The sequence below is a fragment of the Cyprinus carpio genome, chromosome A3 (assembly GCF_018340385.1).
Source record: "Cyprinus carpio isolate SPL01 chromosome A3, ASM1834038v1, whole genome shotgun sequence".
Lineage (NCBI taxonomy): Eukaryota > Metazoa > Chordata > Actinopteri > Cypriniformes > Cyprinidae > Cyprinus > Cyprinus carpio.
The window spans coordinates 8,415,995-8,437,387 of NC_056574.1; the positions used below are offsets into that span (position 1 = coordinate 8,415,995).

The 21,393-nt window shown below is 33.6% G+C and overlaps 1 protein-coding gene across 1 annotated transcript; it reads right to left on the reverse strand.

The window, feature by feature from the left end:
* Window positions 1–68: 68 nt before the first annotated feature.
* On the reverse strand, window positions 69–7,892 carry LOC122135977. The gene is made up of 2 exons (XM_042717295.1): window positions 7,053–7,892; window positions 69–1,740 (listed from the first exon to the last, which is right to left on the reverse strand). Exon 2 carries the CDS (start codon window positions 1,738–1,740, stop codon window positions 94–96), a length of 1,647 nt encoding a protein of 548 aa, XP_042573229.1. The 5' UTR covers window positions 7,053–7,892; the 3' UTR covers window positions 69–93.
* Between the last annotated feature and the right edge of the window lie 13,501 nt (window positions 7,893–21,393).

Sequence of the window (21,393 nt, forward strand, 5' to 3'; positions counted from 1 at the left end):
CAGATTTTTCTTGTTTTCACTGTGTTATGTTTTCTGTGTAACTACCAGAATTTTTCTTGTTTTTCACTTTCATCATTTATGTTTTCTGTGTAACTACCAGATTTTTCTTGTTTTTTCACTTTCATCATTTATGTTTTCTGTGTAACTACCAGATTTTTCTTGTTTTTCACTTTCATCATTTATGTTTTCTGTGTGACTACCAGATTTTTCTTGTTTTTCACTTTCATCATTTATGTTTTCTGTGTGACTACCAGATTTTTCTTGTTTTTCACTTTCATCATTTATGTTTTCTGTGTGACTACCAGATTTTTTTTGGCCTTTAAGTAGGACACAGACACCACTTATTTCAAAAATCTTCAGGTTTCTTCTAGTAAATGCAGACAAATTTTCAATGTGCTTCAAAACACAACTTAGTGAATTATAATATACAACCACACTAAAGCCATTACCATCAACCATCCCAGCACTGCTACGTGCATGAGAATCAACCACAGCAAACTTACCATTTTCCTTAATAATGGCACAAGTACTACCATTCAAGGTAAAAAAGCATGTGTCATAGTTTTCAAACATTGTTTTCAAACCATCGGCTAATGTCACACACGCACCAGATCTAATAAAATCTCCATCAACCACATCTACATATCCAGAAACAAAATCAGCATATTCAAATTTGAATGCATTTGTACCTAACACACATTCTTTAGGAAGATCTTTAATACACAGCAAGTTTTTCCCTGTTGGATCACTGATTAAACCACTTTGACGCAAACTAGAATACAAGCTATCGCCAGTATTTACAACATTATCTAGATCTTTACTTTCCCATGAGAACACACTATGTACACTGTGCATCGCTATAGCTGCCAAACTAATTGCAACACACTGTTTCCCTGGCCACTTGAACATACGGTCACCCTGATGAAATGATCCACGGATGCTACTAACACCTTCTCTTTGCTTTAATGTAGATGCTGAGATTTCTTCAGGCTCATTTGATGTACATACACTCTTTTCTCCAACAGTATCATTGTAAACAAATCGTGGCGTATCTGATGACGTTAAATTGACATTGATGCCACATATACTAAAGTTTTCTGCATTCAGACTTGTCATTAAATTATCAATGTGCAAAAATAGGTCATGCCAATTTGTGTTGAAAACAACAACTGCTGTTCCAATGTCTGATCCCAAACCACATGCATTTCGGACATTACAGTCAACAACAACATAGAAATCCTTATGCCTCACAATAGCACACGTGTCTCCTTTTATGTTGACCAAACAAGATTCATGACTAAACAAAATCTCCTGTAATTTCTCATACAAGTCATTTTTTCCTCCATTCAGTGATTGTTCTATTGTTACTTTGCATGTTTTACTGAAAATGTCATATTGGCCACCAAACCATTGAGAAAATCGACAGTCTCCATAACTATTTGTCTTTTTTTTACAGCTAGTCATGTCATTAACCAGTTTACTTCCCTCAATACGTATGTCCTGAATGTCAGATTTTTTCCAAGTACAAACATTATGTATCTTGTGCTTAACAATTGAAACTACACTACAAGCTACTCCCACAAACTCCTCAGTCACCTCTGCAGACTTCAGTCTAACTTCGTTGGCAGCTACAATGCCCACCACATCTGGGCAAACACAAGCATCAGAATTAGAAACATCTGCCTTACTTTTGTTGTTGAATGGCTCACGCCGCATTCTAAATCTCTTCAGCTTAGGCATCTAAAGACAAAAAATAAAATCACATTACTATCATCAAAACATCAACAACTTACAATAATAATAAACATTACACATACATTAAAATTTTTATACATCGTAAAGGCCAAAGTATACTTCACTTTTAACGCATATGTGAGCGACAGCGTACAGTGTATGTGATGTGATTTGCGTCATCAGAAAAGTGTAAGTGTACTGTACATGCACCACCCTATTTTTGTTACCACGCGTGCTTGTCAGTCTGAGCGAAAAGAAATGAGATAGCTTAGCTTTGGTTTATAAAAGTTCAAAAATATTGATCAGCCATAACTTAACTGGACATAGACAAAGCTCTCTAGTGCGCATGTGTCGAATGCCCAGGTTCGCATACAACGTCAAATGGAGTATACTTTGAAAGGCTGCACGTTCAACTGTACGCATTCACTAGCGTATACACACACACAAAAACAAGTATGCTTTGGCCTTAAATATAAAAATGTTCATGCACATAGAAATAGCAAACTTACAAACAAAATACAATTTTTAGTTGAACTCAATAAACAGTTTAATCAATAAATTATATTACCTCAAAAAAATTGTGTAATCAGTATATTTAAGTCTCAATTTTCAAGTAGAATGAAATAAAACTTATGTTTTACACTCGCAGATATATTGCATTACATTGTAAATTATATTATAATATAAAAAACAAAATAGAAAGTTACAACAGTGATCATATTACACAATATTATTATTGTATTTCAGGTCAAATTAAACCAGCATTACTGAGCTTAAGAGATTACTTGTAGAAACCTTTTATCATTTTACCAAACACAGACCTTTGCATAGTTCTGTATATTGAAAAACCTTTCAGTATCTAGCATTATACATATAGTATAAAATGTAATCATGAACTCACTAACAAAATAACAACAAACTCTGCTCTACACTTCAATGTTAACCACAAAACATTTAAACTGTACTGTCAGTTAACTTCATACTAACCAACTTCAAACATTTTTTTTTTCCATTTAAAACACAAGACATTATGTACTGACCATTGTGAACTAGAAACTATACATCCAGTACATACAGTTAAGGATCATACAACAAAAATAGTCATGTACTGAAAATGTATTTATGTATATTGACCACAAAGAAATTCAGCTTTGGCAAAATATTAAACAATGTTTATTTATTTATTTATTTATTCGCTGTAACTGTGACCTGCTTGCAAACTCACCTCTTTTATCAAACAATAGTGATCATTTAACAACCACACCCCTTCATTAAACCTGTTCAATTCATCCACTAAACAACTACTTCACCTACAAAGCTATAATTATTACCCTTTTAACAAATGTAATATTCAAAACACATTTTGGCATGAACACAAATATACACTACGTACCAAATAGAAAATATGAGTAGAACAAAAATCTAAAATACTCAAAACACCAATGAAAACATCCAATGTTACAAAGATTATCTGTACAAAAATGTTTCCAAAACAACAATAATAATAATAATGGTAATAATATAATAAAATAATAATTTCCATATATAATAATAATATATATATATATATATATATATATATAGTCCTGACTGTAAATGCAAATATATATATATATATACACACACACAATACAGTTACTATTTTTGATGTTTTTGAAAGAAGTCTCTTCTGCTCATCAAGCCTGCATTTATTTGATCAAAAATACAGAAAAAAAAACAGTAATATTGTGATATATTATTACAACTTAAAATAATAGTTTTCTATTTGAATATACTTTCAAAAAAATAATTTATTCCTGTGATGCAAAGCTGAATTTTCAGCATCATTACTCCAGCCTTCAGTGTCACATGTAACATCCAGTCTATCACATGATCATTTAGAAATCATTCTAATATTCTGATTTATTATGAGTGTTGGAAACAGTTCTGCTGTCTAATATATTTGATGAATAAAACGATTAAAAAGAACTGCATTTATTCAAAAAAAATAAAAAAAATCTAATAATATATATTCTAATAATATATTTTCTTTCCTATCACTTTTTATCAATTTAACACATCCTTGCTGAATAAAAGTATTGATTTTATTTAAAAAAAAAAAGAAAGAAAAAAATTACTGACCCCAAATTACTGACCAGTAGTGTATATTGTTATTACAAAATATTTATATTTTAAAAACATAGCTTCTTTTTTTTTTTTTTTTTTTTTTTTTAATTTTTTATTCATCAAAGTATCCTTAAAAAAGTATCACATGTTCTGAAAAAATATTAAGCAGCAGAACTGTTTTCAACTTTGATAATGAATCATTATATTAGAATGATTTCTAAAGGATCATGTGATAATGAACCTAAAAATTCAGCTTTGCATCACAGAAATAAATGATAATTTAAAATATAATAAATTTAAAAACAATTATTTTAAATTGTAATTTATCACAATATTAATTTTTTTTTCTGTATTTTTGATCAAATAAATGCAGGCTTGATGAGCAGAAGAAACTTCTTTCAAAAACATTAAAAATAGTAATTGTTTCCAAACTTTTGGTCTGTACTGTTATATATGATATATATATATATATATAGGTTATTATATTTAAATATATACAATATTAATACTTTAAATACACATTAATACCCTACCATACAAAAATACATTTTACATATTCTAACACTATTGCAGTATTTTCAGTGCAACTTTAAAACTAGCAATCGCTTTCATATCCTTAAAAGTGTTTATTTGAAATATTCCTTTATATTATATACAACCATTGAAAAGTTTGAACCTTTTCCAAACTGTTTAAAATATATTAGTACTTCTCTGCTACAAAGACAAATGCTAATAGTACCATTATAAACATTAATATGGTTACAAAACACTGTAATGACTATTGAAAATACACCTTTGACATCACATTTATAACTTACATTAGATTACTTACATTTTTTTAATAAACAGCCTATTACAAAAGCCAATTTACATTCTAATATTTTAGCATTACTTCCTACAAAAAAGAGAAGAAAAAAAGAAATGAATAAACCTTTTTCATCCAAATTCAAACTTTTAAATGGTAGTATACATGAGATAAACTTTCAGTTGCTTGGATTGCACACATGTACAATAGCACAACTATTTCTTAGAGCCTGGCACAGTTACTCTGTTCTTCATATAACCATGCACCACATGGGCACTCTACACTGCACCACATATATATAAACACTAACTAATTAATTCTCTTTTAAATGGCACATAACTTAAAATTCAACACCCACAAGTTTTTCTCTGACTCAAAACACATAAAATAACACTTAAACTTAAAAAATACTGCCCACAGCATACTACCAACAAAAATTACAATCTACTTTAGGTTCAAAGACAATAATATAAAAATAGGTATTGTAATCCCAAAACAAATAATTTCAAGATTAATTCAATTGTAATGGGACTGCATGACATCAAAAAACAAATCAGACTTAAATTATTTGTTACAATAGTATTACCAAAGTATCATACATTGTAAAACTACAAATCATTATCAGCTTACAAATACATTTTACCTTGTATTATAACACAGTTCAGATATTTTAATGGTCCCATTTTTAACCTATCACCATTTAATATATCTGCTTTACCATCTCTTTTCCACATCACAACTTTAATCTATACAATATGTATTTCACAAAAATACTATTATAAAAACAATGCAAACACAAGTCTACCACTGTAACACCTTCATAACTAAATTTTACATATCATATATCCTACAAAAAATGATAACCTATAGCCTCATAAATTATAGCCTACATTCAGTGGCATAAACACATATAAAGCATTGACTATTACCTCTGCTTTTCCTGCAAGTAATATAATTTGACAGTCTTCACTTTTTACATACAGCCATCAATATTAAAACCAATAGACTGCCGTTTCAATAACCACATCTCCACAGCTTTACCTCACTGAAACAACACATTAAACCATGATATAAACCTATTCAGAACTTCCTCCAACATAAAATTGTATTCACTATCTTAAAAACAACATTAAACCTTCAACAAAAATCCATATAGAACCCATCGACTTTACTATAACACAACTTACATTACACAATATATTAGAATCAATATATTCTAAATATAATAATGTGCATGCACAAAAAAAATAGAAAACTTACAAACAAAATACAATTTTTAGAATAATTAAACAAAAATAATGATCTTCATTCTAGACTTTCATTTTTAGTTGAACTCAATAGATAGATTATATTACCTAAAAACATTTGTATAATTCTCAGTATATATTTAACTCTCAATTAGCAAGAAAAATGAAATAAAAGTTATGTTGTGCACAAGCAGATATGACTGCATTATATAGTAAAATATATTACAATATAAAAGTAGCAAAATGGGAAATTACAATTGTAACCATATTACACAATTTTTATTTTTTTATTTTTTTTAGGGCAAAAAATTTAAAATTTTTGTGTTTTTAGAGTTTTTTTGTAGAAATTTTTTGTGCATATTACCAAACACAATTTTTTGAGTTCTGTATATTGAAAAATGTTCATTAGTTAGCATTAAACATAGTATAAACTGTCTCCTTCATTCTTGAACTCACTGACAACATAACAACAAACTCTGCTCAGCATTTCAGTGTTAACCACAAAATATTTTAACTGTACTGTAATCAAACTTCATACTAACCAACTTCAAACAAATGTTTTCCATTTAAAACACATAAGACAGCATCTACTGACCATTACAAAGTAGAAACTATACATCCAATACTTACAGTTAAAGATCATACAACAAAAAATAGTCATAAGTAGTCATAGTAAATTTATTTAAGTGTATTTACCACAAAATATTCAACAACTGTGTTCCTATGACACATGCATTATTCTCTTAAAACAAATATAAAATATTCTCAAACACAGCTGACATGGTTATTTATTTTTCATTTCTTTTTTTTCTTTTTTTGGCTGTAACTTTTTGGCTGTGACATGCTTTTAAACTCACCAATCTTATCAAACAACACAAGACTTTTAACAATTTTATACATTCATATCCCTTCATCAAACTATTAAATTACACAAAAATAGATCATTCAATAATTATATTCAACATCTTACTTCCATCAAAATCAATCTTTCTAAATTAAATATCTACACAGCTATAGTACGAATACAAGTCTACAACTGTAATACCTTTATAACCGAATTTTCCATACCATATATCCTACTTTCAATGATAACATATAGCATCATAATATATTGCCTACGTTCAATGGTATAAGCAGATAAAAAACACATCAACCCTTACCTCTGCAATTGCTGCAAGTAACAAGAATTTACAATGACTTTACTTTTTACATACAGTTGTTAATATTCCAACCAATACACTGTAGTTTCAATAACCACACCTCCACTGCATTACCTCACTAAATACAATCATGCCCTAAACCCTGCCCATTGACTCTCACAGCAAATCAAATAAAGAAGTTCAAAAAATGCTTACATTGGGAAACACCCTTAATTCTTTAGCAAACACCCCCTCCAGAAACCACATTTCTCAAACCAACAAAAATATAAAAAATAGTAATGTAATATTCTATTAAAACATTGCACAAACAATTACTGCAACTAATCTAAATGAGTACAGCTAACTATATATAAAAACACCCAACAGCTATTTAAACCTATAGGTAAAAACTATTTAAAATTTCCTCCAACACAAAACTTTATTCACTGTTGAAATAACATTGAAACCTTCAATAAAAATCAGTATAGAACACATCAACCTCTACTAACGGCCTCTACTCACTAGTAAACTATATTAACACCAATACAATTCTATGAACTGCAACCGTATCCCCACCCTATATTTTTTTACACACAAAAATAGGTTATTACTTTAACCTTATTTAAAACACTAAACATTCCCCCTTCACATGCACACACACTTCCCCAGTTCCCCTATCCTCACAGAGACAGAATGTCTACCGTCCCAATCAACATTCTTTTGTTTACTTCTGTCTGTGTCAGACCAATGATGTCACATGATTTCACACCATGCTTTGAATATATAACTTTGTAATTTTCCTTTTTTCTCCATTTTATTTTATAACTTTAAAACAACTAATATGCATAAAATAGCATTTTCTCAAAATCCATATTTAAAAACATTTATTTATATCTTACAATATATTAACATATAAAACTATTTACATACCTCATACAAATCAATTACATAAATCTTACTGCAATTAAATCTTACTGCAACTGCATTGTATTGCAATAATACTACCTCATACAAATCAATTACATAAATTTTACTACAATTAATGTATTGTATTATTACATTTCAGTTTGCAGTATAAGATTTCCTTATAAATTACATCTGTATTGTTCTTTATTTTTAATTTTTATTTTGTGAATAAATAGAATTACATCTGTATTATACATCATGTATATGTAAATAAACAGAATACATAACACAACCTTGCACTTGTCTAAAAAACTTTATAAATAAAACTGTTCATTAACAAAAAATTAAAATAAAAAATAAATAAATAAAAAATAACCTTTCCTGCTGCCAGTTGGAAACAATATAACTTTAACTCCCTAATACTTCAATCCGTTAGAGACACTATGACTTTAACTCCTTATAGTCACATATATGCAATCAACACCATACAATAAACACTACTAAAGTTTTATCCAAATCAGACATTCTCATTTCTCACCATAACTTTATAACCTCACAATTACTTTGCATTCTGTGAAATTTCTAATCAAATATATGCAAAGCTGTGTATGTGCATATATACCCACTAAATACAATTTTTTTATGTTCTTTATATAAAACTAGACAACTGCTATTTGGTTAGTAAAAACTGCATTTGTTAACAAATAGTGCCAAAAACTTTCAACAATATATTTACTATTAATTTACCAAAAAAAAAAAAAAAAAAAAACCTGAATGAAACAAGATAAAGGTAACATTACCTTTATCAGATAAACTACAACCTATTTACACTTTTTTTGTATATAAAATAAGGACAAAATCTTATATTTGCTACCCAATTTCTATTAATCGCGCTTTTTCCCCTCCTTTCCATGTTTTACAACTTATACTATCATTAAATACATTAAAATATTTTACATACTATCAGTATCAAAAACCACAAAACACATACATCTCAAAACTTACAAATATATTTATTTTTTCATTGTTTACTTTCCACACTACTATTTACATTCCAACAATTTCTGCATTAAACAACAAACTATACACAGAAAATTGCATTAATGCTGATGTCGCCTTTATTCATCTACATTATCTTCTTCCACAATATCCAAACTTTCAATTCACTCCCATCTTTCTCTGCCATCTTCCAAAATATCTGTGAATTTAAAACAAATTGTTCCAAAACTAATATTAATACATATAAACAAAAAACAACCTATACTTTGCATCATTACACATTGCAACATTAAACGGCTAATAGAATGCATAGCATCATGAAAACATTTTTTTTAATCTTTGTACACACCATCTCCCTGAAAATCTTGTTTCCCAGGGAAGCACCTGCCACTTCCAGCTCCTTTTCTGTATTCTATTCAAACTGCAGACTGTGTCTGCCAACTCCTTACGCAGACTATTTTCTTTCTGCATCCATTGCAGATACTTTCCTCATGACCTTCACTCATAGCTCTTCAGAGTCAAATCCTTCCTGCAAATTCCTTTGCACACAGTCATCCAAACAACAAACGCATACTACACAAAACACACAAAAAACAATAAAATACATTCCACTGCACATCACATAACATTTACAAACACACCTTAATACTTACTGCTAATAAACAGAACTTCTCTCTGATTCTCAAAAATTCTTCTCCCTCCAAACGTGGTATTTTAGTAGGGCTACTGAAAGCCATTCTTCCTACAAAAACACAACAAAATTAAGTAAATTAATAATGCCTCACAACAAACAAAAAATATACACAACCACATATGAACTACAACTACACAGAAGACATGAAAAATCAAACATACCTTACAAAGTAGTGTGCTACAAAAACTAAACAGCAAAAACACAGCTTAATCCAGGACCTATTGACAGACAACTAGATGAGCTAATGACATTCTACTAAATATACATACCTGTAACAAAACCCTTACTCACAAGGACCACACACCCCTTTTATTTTACACACATCATATCACCTTAAAACACATTACTTAAAATATATTCTTGTTTAATCAATATTTATAACACTATGCCTTTAAACTTAAACCATGAACACAGTTATTCTCATAAAACTGATAAAATATTTTGTCTAAACAGAATACAACACCTTCAAACCTTCTCTCTGCCCTTCACATCATGCTTTCATCACATAATAACCTTACACCTGTTCAAATCTGTTCAAAACTCCTTAAAATAAAAAAAAAAAAATACCTTTTACAACAAAATATCTTCACAAAAGAAAACTATCTAGCGTGTTACTTATTTTATGTTTTTTTTTATTCAAATAAAAATATGCATAATGCAAATTATGTTTCCTTGTTTCCCTCTCCAAACTTGATACATACCAATGTTAACAATGTTTCCAGAATATATTAATACACTTTGTACTTAACAATTAATAAACCTTAATAAATGATATATGTTCTTCATGCTAATTAATATAAATAAAAACAACAACATCAAATATATAACAACAATAACAATATTAACAGTTTCAGTGCTTCCACTAGCAACAATTTTCTTTTAAATTCTTTCTGCAAAATCATCAAAAAATTGTCTTACAAATTGTCATTTTTTACTGCACTACAATCTCACTAATCTAAAGTATAACAACAAAATGTTAAAATGAAAACTATTATATGTTACGATGTCAAGTATGTTTGCTGCTCTAAAATCCTTTAATAAACAAAACCACAGTTTATAAGTTTAACATTTAGATTTTTATATCCAGTACTCTTATTTAACACAACTGTAAACCTAATAAAAACAATATCAACTATCACAAACTACACACATAAAAATGCTAATATTTATTTTATTTCTGACTCTAAATACAATAATGATTATCTCTAAAACAATACAAAACATGAAAAACATTAATACTTATCAAAAACAATATCTGTTTCCACTCTCCTGATAACATTAACATTTCTGAAAACACACACATCCTTATAATACAATATTGTTTTCTCTGATTTTAAGCATTACCCTTTTAAGACCCTACCGCCTCATATGAAGACATTATTTCAGTGAATTTCTCTGAGACTATACACGCCACAATTTTAAGTCTGGATGTCCTATACAGAGCACATTCAGAGCTATATAGAGATACCAAATTATGGGATGTTTCACCATGACCACTCCCTCTCATTTATCTTCAAATATGTCTGAAATTAATTTATTGACACTCTTAGAGAAATATGATAATATTTTGTAATTATCATTTAAATCTGTCAAATTTTTAAATTGTGTGTCATAAATCAACATCGTTGAATCATAATTTATACAACAAGCTTAGTAAAAAAAACAAATCTGGAAAAATAAAAAGTCTTGTTGATTTAAAAAAATCCATTATTTTTGCTTATGGATATTCATCCGTTTTTTTTCATTTTCGTAACAGAAATTGAGTCCCCAACTGAACGACAATAGCATGACATATAAAATGAAATATATTTTTTTTACTTTTTGTTTTTACATTAGTTATATTGCTCTTAAACAATGTAAAGACAAGGGAAAAAACTTACTATTTTCCTAAAACTTTAAGGTTTTCTCAGGTCTTAAGAGGTTAAAAGCTACTCTTACCCTTTCAATTTACACTTGCTATACCCCCACTCTCCAAGTCAAGATGTCTCTGGCCACCAATCAACACTCTATTGTTTAGCTAAATGTGTCAGACCTTTGATGAGTCATAAGCCAACATCAAAGTTTCATGTATGTCATGTACCTACCTTTAATCTAACTTTTCAGCCTACAAATTTATTTTATTAAATTGAAAATTTAATATTGTTTGAGTTGTAAATCCTTCATATTATTCACTTGTAATTTTATGTCTTTGACTCTAACTTTCCCTTTATAATCCCACACTACTCAGGTCGTACTAGGCTATAGTTAATAAAAAGCTACATTCCTCACCACTGAAATACTGGTTTAAACCTCCTCCTGCTGCCATAAATCAGTTCCCAAAACAAATTGCATCTATGGATCTACAAGGTAATGGCACATATCAACTCCAGATTTAAAACCTCTGTAACATTATATACTGTTTTCAAAAAATGTAACAATCTATTTTTGTCTCTATAGGACACACATCCAACACAAATCTAACAACTACTATCGCAAAAAGATCCTTTATCATACCCCAAGGTAAGTAACAAATACATGCTTTAAAGTTTAATAGCATACCATAAAACCATACTTCCTATTTTGAATTCCTTCCTACCTGAATTTCACTCAAATTATAATTCTACTTATTTATCCTTTTGTTTTACAGGACTGCACATCTGCTTCATCACAGACTCTCAATATGTCGAGCTATTAAAGAACTACATGCCAAATGCACAATCCTGGGTGCACCCAGGAACAACCCTTCTAAGATCTGCCATGCAACACATCAACCACTTTAAGACAGTACACCACACAGCATTGTGATCATTCACATCGAAACGCAAATGACATTGCAAGTGGAGCACCTGCATCAGTAGTCGTCCAACAGCATGAAAACTCTCATAACAAGAAGAATCTCCCTCACTAATTCCTCAAATCCTTTACTTTGGAATCCAGTGCTGTATTACCACGTCCCAAAGAATAACTCTACAACTAAAAACACTGTCAAAGACTTCAAACAGCTTGCTTCGCTACTGGACTGACTGAAAAAACAACAAACATAATTTTTCTGAAACACAACAACAATTCCTCAAAAGTGGAAAATATACTCCATCCACCTATACAAGCAAGATGGGATACACCTCACTACAAAGGAAAACAAAGACTTTCTTGCCTACTTCCAGCGTTTTCCTCTGGCATTTTTGCCGTTTTTCAAACTCCCACAAAAAAATGTTTAACTAACTAACATAAAAAAGAAAAATCACACCTCTCTTGTTCAACTTGTTACCTTTTCCTGAAAAAAATAAACAAATTTTCTATTCACAATACATCTGCCTTTTCATAGATTTTCATTTTGCCTCTTAAGTAATCACTACATTTCTACAACCTCTATCAAATACAAGCTTTAAAAAATACACAACTTCACTATACTTTTTGTTTAAAGTAGAGATGGTTAGTGCATTCAAGCTCTGCTAAATGCTTGCTTCTACACTAAAAAAATTAAAAGCTGTACGTCAACACCATAAACTTTAACCCACTACCAACATAATTGGAAAATGCTAAATTGCAAAACAATTTTGAATATATTCAATAGAATTGCAAAGTACAATTTATTTTAAAAACACAAAAGTACCTATTAATATTCACCATATCTACATTAACACATTTTTTTTTGAGTTAAAATTTACAACACAAGAACTGATATATACACTAAAAACAGACTAATGAGAGTTATTTGAATCTTCTCTTTAATTTGAAAATGGTGTCAAAGGCAAAGGAGTTAATTTCCATTACAAACAATATCAACGTTTTAAAAAAAAATCCATCCACACAAAAACTCAGTCCTCTTCGGCAAAATCTCTTGGTATTCAAACATATATTCATTAAGATGTCAATTGATTTTTTTTTTTTTTGTCCCACAGTACATAGCTTTTCTTTTTAAAAACATAATTTTGCTTCTAGTTACTGTTCGCATCATTCTCTTTAGAATCCCTCCCTTCTGGTGAACCTTGTTAATTTTCATCTATCATAATGGCAATTAATTACAATGGAATTATTGCATTAAGAAAACTAAAAATAATCAGGAAAGTGAATAAAAATAACCTTACCTTCTATATGTAATATTTAACATGCGTCTTAAAAAACGTTGTCATCTTATATGACATCCTTTTCCACTATGATATGACACTACAAACACCACACTTGTGAAACCTACCATCACACACCATTAAAACATTCAGCCTAAACCTGTCAGTAGCAGGTTTGCAGCACCCATTAGGCACCAATTTCCATGACTTATGTAATCAAAATACCAATTTTTAATTAAAAAATAATAAAATAATAAAAAATTATGAGGTATCACCGAAAAATAACAAAACTTAACAAATTTTGTACCGCGTTCCCTGTACATATTAAATGCTTGACCAACGGAATGTCGTAACACATTCCATAAATAGCAATCCTTTGCCTAATTACCGTATGCGCGTCCCGCCTTCGCATCGAAATTGCCACTGCAAAATGAAGAGGACTATTTGTTATGTATTGTTCTCTTTTGTGTGGTTATCTGTGTGTTATGTGGGGGTTAGGACAGGAATAGACAAAGACTAACATGCAATAAATGCTATACAATTACTTATTCATGTTTAATAAGATAGGTAAGGATAATACCTGAAACCTTACTGAAACGGGTTACCAAACCTTGATTGTATTGTTATGCATGTGTGTCTCTTGATGGTTGCAGATTAACCCTTTTTTTTATAGCTGTAACCCTTAAACCACAAAAGTCCTGTTCCTGGCAATCGACCTGTACCAAACAAGTTTAACTCCAACCCTAATCAAACACAACTGACATGAGTTCGACACCCCTGCTGTGCTGAGGGGTTACTTGTAGGTGCCCAATGGGCCGTTGTACTGATGCACCGAGGTGGAGTTGGCGGTACGGCTCGGCTTCCGCCATCGCTGCTTGCAGCTATATTTATTATTATTTCTTCTTCTTCTTCTCCAACACTGAATCGCATTTTGGGGCCTAAATAAACATGCTCGAAAAAGCCTGAACCTTTGCACACGCGTCAGACCTGCGTGAAAATTTAGTATGAGATAGGTTCAGAAGAGTGTGGGGCAAAATGGCTCGACCCAGCGCCACTTGTTAAAAAAATCAACAGCCCTGAGCGTGTTTCCGTACATGCACGAAAATTAACAAATGTAAAGCACAGTACCTACAAACAAGACTCTGGATCAAATATCCGACCCAAACAAGGAAGGTCGGTTATATGTTTAATTTTATGAGCAAATCTTTGCATCATTGTTGTCATTGGCATCCGTGTCTTGTTACAGAACTCCTCCTAGAGATTTATGCAGATCATACACCAAATTTGGTATGCTTAATCTAAAGGCCTTGGCGATGGTTGAATGGCGAAAGATCTTGAGTTTTCGTTGAAGGGCGTGGCCCGTGGAGGCATGACGAATTTCGATGATGACATTAAAAATGGAAGTTGCCTATAACTCAGACATTACAATGTCCAATCTCACCAAAACTGCACCTGATTGATAAGACTCCGGACCTGAACAGATTGAATGCCCATATTCAGTTATAGTCATAGCGCCACCCTACTGGCAACAGGAAGTGGACATAATTTTACGCTGTTAACAAACTACCCCGAGAAATTTTATGCACATCAATTTTTTTTTTTTCAGTCACTCTATTCTAAAGGGCCTGTGCGATGTTAAATTGTGAAGGTCTTGAGTTTTCGGTAAAGGGCGTGTCCATGGCGCCGTCACAAAGTTCGAGTATCGCCATGCGGAATAAAAGTTATTGTAACTCAGGCATTAAAATGTCAGATCTTGCCCAAACTTCAACATGTTTGATAAGAGTCCTGGCTGAACACATCTGAAGGCCAATATTCTAATTGGGTGTGGGCAAAATGCCTCAATAGCGCCACCTATACATTTTCAACGGAGAGACGCCTCGAGCTACGCGTTCACGTACATTTACAAAAATTTTTTGGTAAACAACACAGGTAACACACCAAATACCTACAAAACAAAGTCTCTTGGTAATGAAATTCGAAGCCCAACAGGAAGTCCGTTTTTTGGAATTTTCTCTGCCAATATTTGTGGCGGGTTTTTGGGCCATTTTCAGGGGTTGTAGTCTTTACAACCTCCTCCTAGAGATTAATTCAGATCAACACCAAACTTTGTCAGTGTTACTCTAAAGTCCTTTGCTAATGTTAAATTGCAGAAGATCTTGAGGTTTAGTTAAAGGGCTTGTCTGTGGCGGCCTTAAACAAATTTCGATGTTTTCAGCCATGAGAAAGTGAGGAAGTTGCTATAACTCAGACATTACAATGTCTAATCTGCCCCCACAACTTCACCTGATTGGAGAAAGACTCCTGGACCTGAATATATCTACATGCCAATATTCAGATCTCGCTATAAAACATGCCACCTGCCTGTCACCCGGAAGTGGACATGTTGTCCGGGGCCCGTAACAAACTACTCCTAGAAATTTTAATGACATTTCTATAATTTTTTTTTGGTCAGGTCGAATCTAAAGCCCCTTTGCGATGTTAAATTGTGAACATCTTGAGAAAACGTTTTCATTAAAGGGTGTGGGTCATGGCGCCGTGACAAAGTTCGAATGTCTCGCCATGGGAATAGAAGGTTTGTGTAACTCAGGCATAAGATGTCCGATCTTCCCCAAAACTTCACATGTTCGAAAAGAGTCTTGGCTGAACACATCTGAATGTCATTATTCCACTATAATCATAGCGCCACCTGCTGAAAACAGAAAATGGCTTATTTTACACAACTTAAACATGCAATGTCCAATCGGCCCACCAAACTTCAAATATTGATAAGAGGCATGGAGCCTTGAAGATATCTACAGGCCAATGTTCAGTTTATAATCATCGAGCCACCTGTGGCATAGGGATATTCAACATTGCTTTATACTAACACTAAAACATTCCCCTTGTTCAAATCTGCACTAAATTTCATATGCTTGATAAAAAGTGCTGGGACTAAAGAAAATGCTACATGACAAAAATCCAGTTATAGTCATAGCGCCAACCAGTCTGGCCGCAGGATAGATTGGCACATAATAAATGACTTTGACATAAGCTCTCTTACTATTTACCACATTGAAAGCATTATTTCTCGCTGTTCACTGTTTTACAAAAAGCCAACAGTGTGGTGAGCTTGGTTGCGAGGGCCCGGTCATCCCGCTGCTTGCAGCTTTAATTCGGGACCGAGCAACCGATGGTGTGAGGACCCTATTTATCTGCTGTGTTTATTATAGGGCCGAAGCACCGATGGGGTGAGGACCTATTGTTATCTGCTTTGTATTATTATTAGATTCTTCTTCTTCTTTCTTGTTCTCCACAATGAATCGCATTTTTTGAGAGCTCTTACAACATGCTCGACGAAAAGTCCTGAAAAACTTTGCAACACGTACGCGTCAGACCTGGTGAACAAAATTACGTATGATATAGGTTTAAGAAGAGAGGTGTGGCAAAAATGGCCCGACAGCGCCACCTATAATCGTAAAAAAAATCAAACAGCCCTCGAAGACTGTGTTTTCCGTAAATGCACGAAACATTGGCACAAAATATGTAAAGCAGCAGTACCTCCAAAAAAGTCTCTTTGCGCAATTTCCGTTCAACAACCCAAAAGGTAAGTCGGTTCATTTGTAATTTTATGAGCAAATTTTTTGCTATCATTTCTGTCATTTGCATGCCTTTGTATTTTTTAACGAACTCACTCACTAAGATTTATTCAATTCAACACCAAATTTGGTGTCGTAATGCCCTAATCTAAATGCCCTTTGCCGAGGTTAAATTGCGACGATTCTTGAGGTTTTTGTTTGTTAAACGGGATGCTGGCCGCGTGGACTACCCGACGCTGGCTGTGTCCGTGGAAGGCGGTACGCGCTCACTGAAGATGAAAAGTTCGATGGATGACGCCACCACACATGAAAAAACTGAGTAGTTGCTAGTATTACTCAGACAATCAATGTCCAATCTGCCCAAATTCCACCATGCTTTAATTAAGACTCTGACCTGAGTACAGATTGATATGCCCATGATTCAGTGATAGTCATAGCGCGCAACTACTGGCAACAGGCAACCTACAGTTACATTATTGGTTACACATGTTACGAAACTACCTCTGGAGAATTTTATGACAGCCATGTTTTTTTTTCAGTCACTTTAGTCTAAAGGCCCTTGTGCGGATTGGCTAAAAAAATTGTGAGATCTTGAGTTTTCGTTAAAGGGCGTGTCCATGCCGCGTCACAAAGTTCGATGTCTCGCCATGGGAATAAAAGTTTATTGTAACTCAGGCAAAAATGTCCGAATCGTGCCCAAACTTCCATGTTGGAAAAGAAGTCCTGTCCTGACCAAATCTGACGGCACCATATTCATTTGTGTGGGCAAAAATGCCTCTATAGGCCCATACCTATCCGATTTTTTCAACGGAGTGCGCCTCGGCCTACGTTTCACGTAGATGTACAAAAATCGGCACACACCTGTAACACACCAGTAACCTACAAAAAGCTACTCTTGGTGTGAAATTTGAATCCCAACAGGAAATCAGTTCTTTTGAATTTCGCTGCAAAACTTTTGTGTTCGTTTGTGGCCATTTTCCGGCTTGTTGTACTTTAACGAACTTCCTCCTACAGATTTATTCAGATCAACACCTATAAACTTATTGTCAGTGTAATCTACAGGAGCCTTTGCGATTTTTAAAAATTGCGACGATCTTAAGGTTTTCGTTGAAGGGCGTGTCCCCCCCTGTTGCGGCGCTGCTTACCAAAGTTCTGTGTTTTGCCATGACGAAAGGAGAAGTTGTTATAACGCAGACATACAATTTCCATCTGCCCCAAACTTCACGAATGTTTTGAGTGAAGATCTCTGACCTAATTATACCCTACAGTCCAATATTCAGATACTCGCTTAATGGCGCAACCTGTGCGCAACAGGAAGTGAAATGTTTTAACGGCCGGTAACAAACTACTCCTAGAAAAATTTTATTGACACTTGTTATAATGGTTTTTGGTCGTGACTCTAATCAAAAGGCCTTTGCGATGTTAAAATGTGAACATCTTGGGTTTCCATTAAAGGGGTTGTCCATGGCGGCAGTGAACAAATTTCGATGTCTCGCCATGGGAATTGGGAGAAGTTTGTTGTAGACTCGGCATAAGATGTACGATCTTCCCCACAACTTTCACAGTGTACTTTTTTTTTTTGCAAATGAGTCTTGGCGCTGAACACATCGGAAGAGGTACTTTTCATTCCAAGCTATAATTCATAAGCGCCACCTGCTGACAAACAGACTAAATGGCTTATTTTTACAATAACTTCACCATGCAATGCTACCAATCTGCACCAAACTTCAAATTGTCGGAAAAAGTCATGGCCGGAAGATATCTAAAGGGCCAATATTCACTTCTATTCTATGTAGCGCCACCGTTGTTGTCAGAGGCGACACCTAATTGCCTTATAACTAGCTCAAAACAGTCCAGGTTCGAATCTGCAACCAAGTTCATATGCGTGTATTCAAAGTGCTGGACATGACAGAAATGTACATATTGCTGAAATCCATTCATAGTCACAGTGCGCCACCAGCTGTGCAGCTGGAAGATTGGCACATATAAATGACTGTGACATCTGTCTCCTTATATTCTACCACATTAAACGCCTATATCTCTCGCCGTTCCCGCTGTTTTACACAACGCCACTACCCGCTGCGGCGGTGAGACCTGGTGCGAGGGCCCGTTCAACGCTGCTCCGCAGCTTTAATTAGGGCCCGAGCACCGCATGCTGAATGGGACCCTCTTGTATCGGCTTTGGTTTATTATATTCTTCTTCTTCTTAGTCTTTCTCCAAAATGAATCGATTTTTGAGGGCCCTAAACATGCTCGAAAAGTCCTGAAACATTGCACACGCGTCAGACCGGTGAAAAATTACGTCTGATATAGGTTTCAGGAAGCGGGTGTGGCAAATGGCTCGACAAGCGCCCCCTATCGTAAAAAAATCAACAGCACTGTGTTTCACGTACATGCACGAAAAATTGGCACACATATGTAAGCATCAGTACCTACAAAAAAGACTCTTGAAAACCCAAACAGGACAGATGTCGTTATTTTTAATTTTATGAGCCAAATTTTGCATCATTTTTTGTCATTTGCATGCCTTGTATTTTAACGAACTCCTCCTAGAGATTTATTCAGATCAACACCAAATTTGGTATGCCTAATCTAAAGGCCTTTTGCGATGTTAAATTGCGAAGATCTTGAGTTTTCGCTGAAGGGCGTGTCCGTGGCCTGAACTAATTTCGATGATTCGCCATGAAAAATGAAGTTGCTATAACTCAGACATACAATGTCCAATCTGCCACAAACTTCACATGTTTGATAAGACTCCTGACCTGAACAGATTGATATGCCCATATTCAGTTATAGTCATAGCGCCACCTACTGGCAACAGGAAGTGACATATTTTACGCCTGTAACAAACTACCCCGGAGAAATTTTATGACATAATTCTTTTTTTTTTTTCAGTCACTCTATTCTAAAGGCTGTGCGATGTTAAATTGTGAAGATCTTGAGTTTTCGTTAGCTGGGCGTGGTCCATGGCGCCGTCACAAAGTTCGATGTCTCGCCATGGGAATAAAAGTTATTGTAACTCAGGCATAAATGTCCGATCTTGCCCAAACTTCACATGTTCGATAAGAGTCCTGGCCTGAACACATCTGAAGGCCAATATTCCATCGGTGTGGTAAAATTCCTCGATAGCGCCACCTATACATTTTCAACGGAGTGCGCCGAGCTACGCTTCACACGCACATGTACAAAAATCGGTACACACATGTAACACACCAATACCTACAAAAAGTCTCTTGGTACCTGAAATTGAATCCCAACAGGAAGTCAGTTATTTTTAATTTTCTCTGCAAAATTTGTGTCGCTTTTTGCCATTTTCAGGGGTTGTACTTTTAACGAACTCCTCCTAGAGATTTATTCAGATCAACACCAAACTTTGTCAGTGTGATCTAAAGGCCTTTGGCGATGTTAAATTGCGAAGATCTTGAGGTTTCGCTTTAAGCGGGAATAGAAGGTTGTAACTCAGGCATAAGATCCGATCTCCTTCTAAACTTCACATGTTCGAAAAGAGTCTTGGCCTGAACACATCTGAAGGTCATTATTCAATTATAATCATAGCGCCACCTGCTGGCAACAAGAAATGGCTTGTTTTACATATTCAACTTAAACATGCAATGTCCAATGTGCACCAAACTTCAAATATTTGGAAAGAGTCATGGCCTGAAGATATCTAAAGGCCAATATTCAGTTATAATCATAGCGCCCCCTGTTGTCAATAGGACACCATGCCTTATATCAACCTCAAAATATTCCATGTTCAATCTGCACTAAATTTCATGTTTGATAAAAGTGCTGGACTGAACAAACGCGTTCATGCCGAGGATCCAAAGAGAAGTCATAGCTAGTCACCAGCTGGCAACTTGAAGATTGGCACATATAAATGACTTTGACATATTTCTCTTTATATTTACCACATACATAAACGATATATCTTATTTTCGCTTCGCTGTTTTACAAAGCCACTCGTGGCGTGTGGAGTCCGGTATGAGGGTTCGCTCATCGCTTCTTGCAGCTTTAATTATTATTATTATTGTTCTTCTCCAAATGAATCGTGATTTTGAGGGCCTAAACATACCTCGGTGTCATGAAACTTTGCACACGATCAGAACTGGCTAAAATTTACATCTGGTGGTTTTTGGGAAATG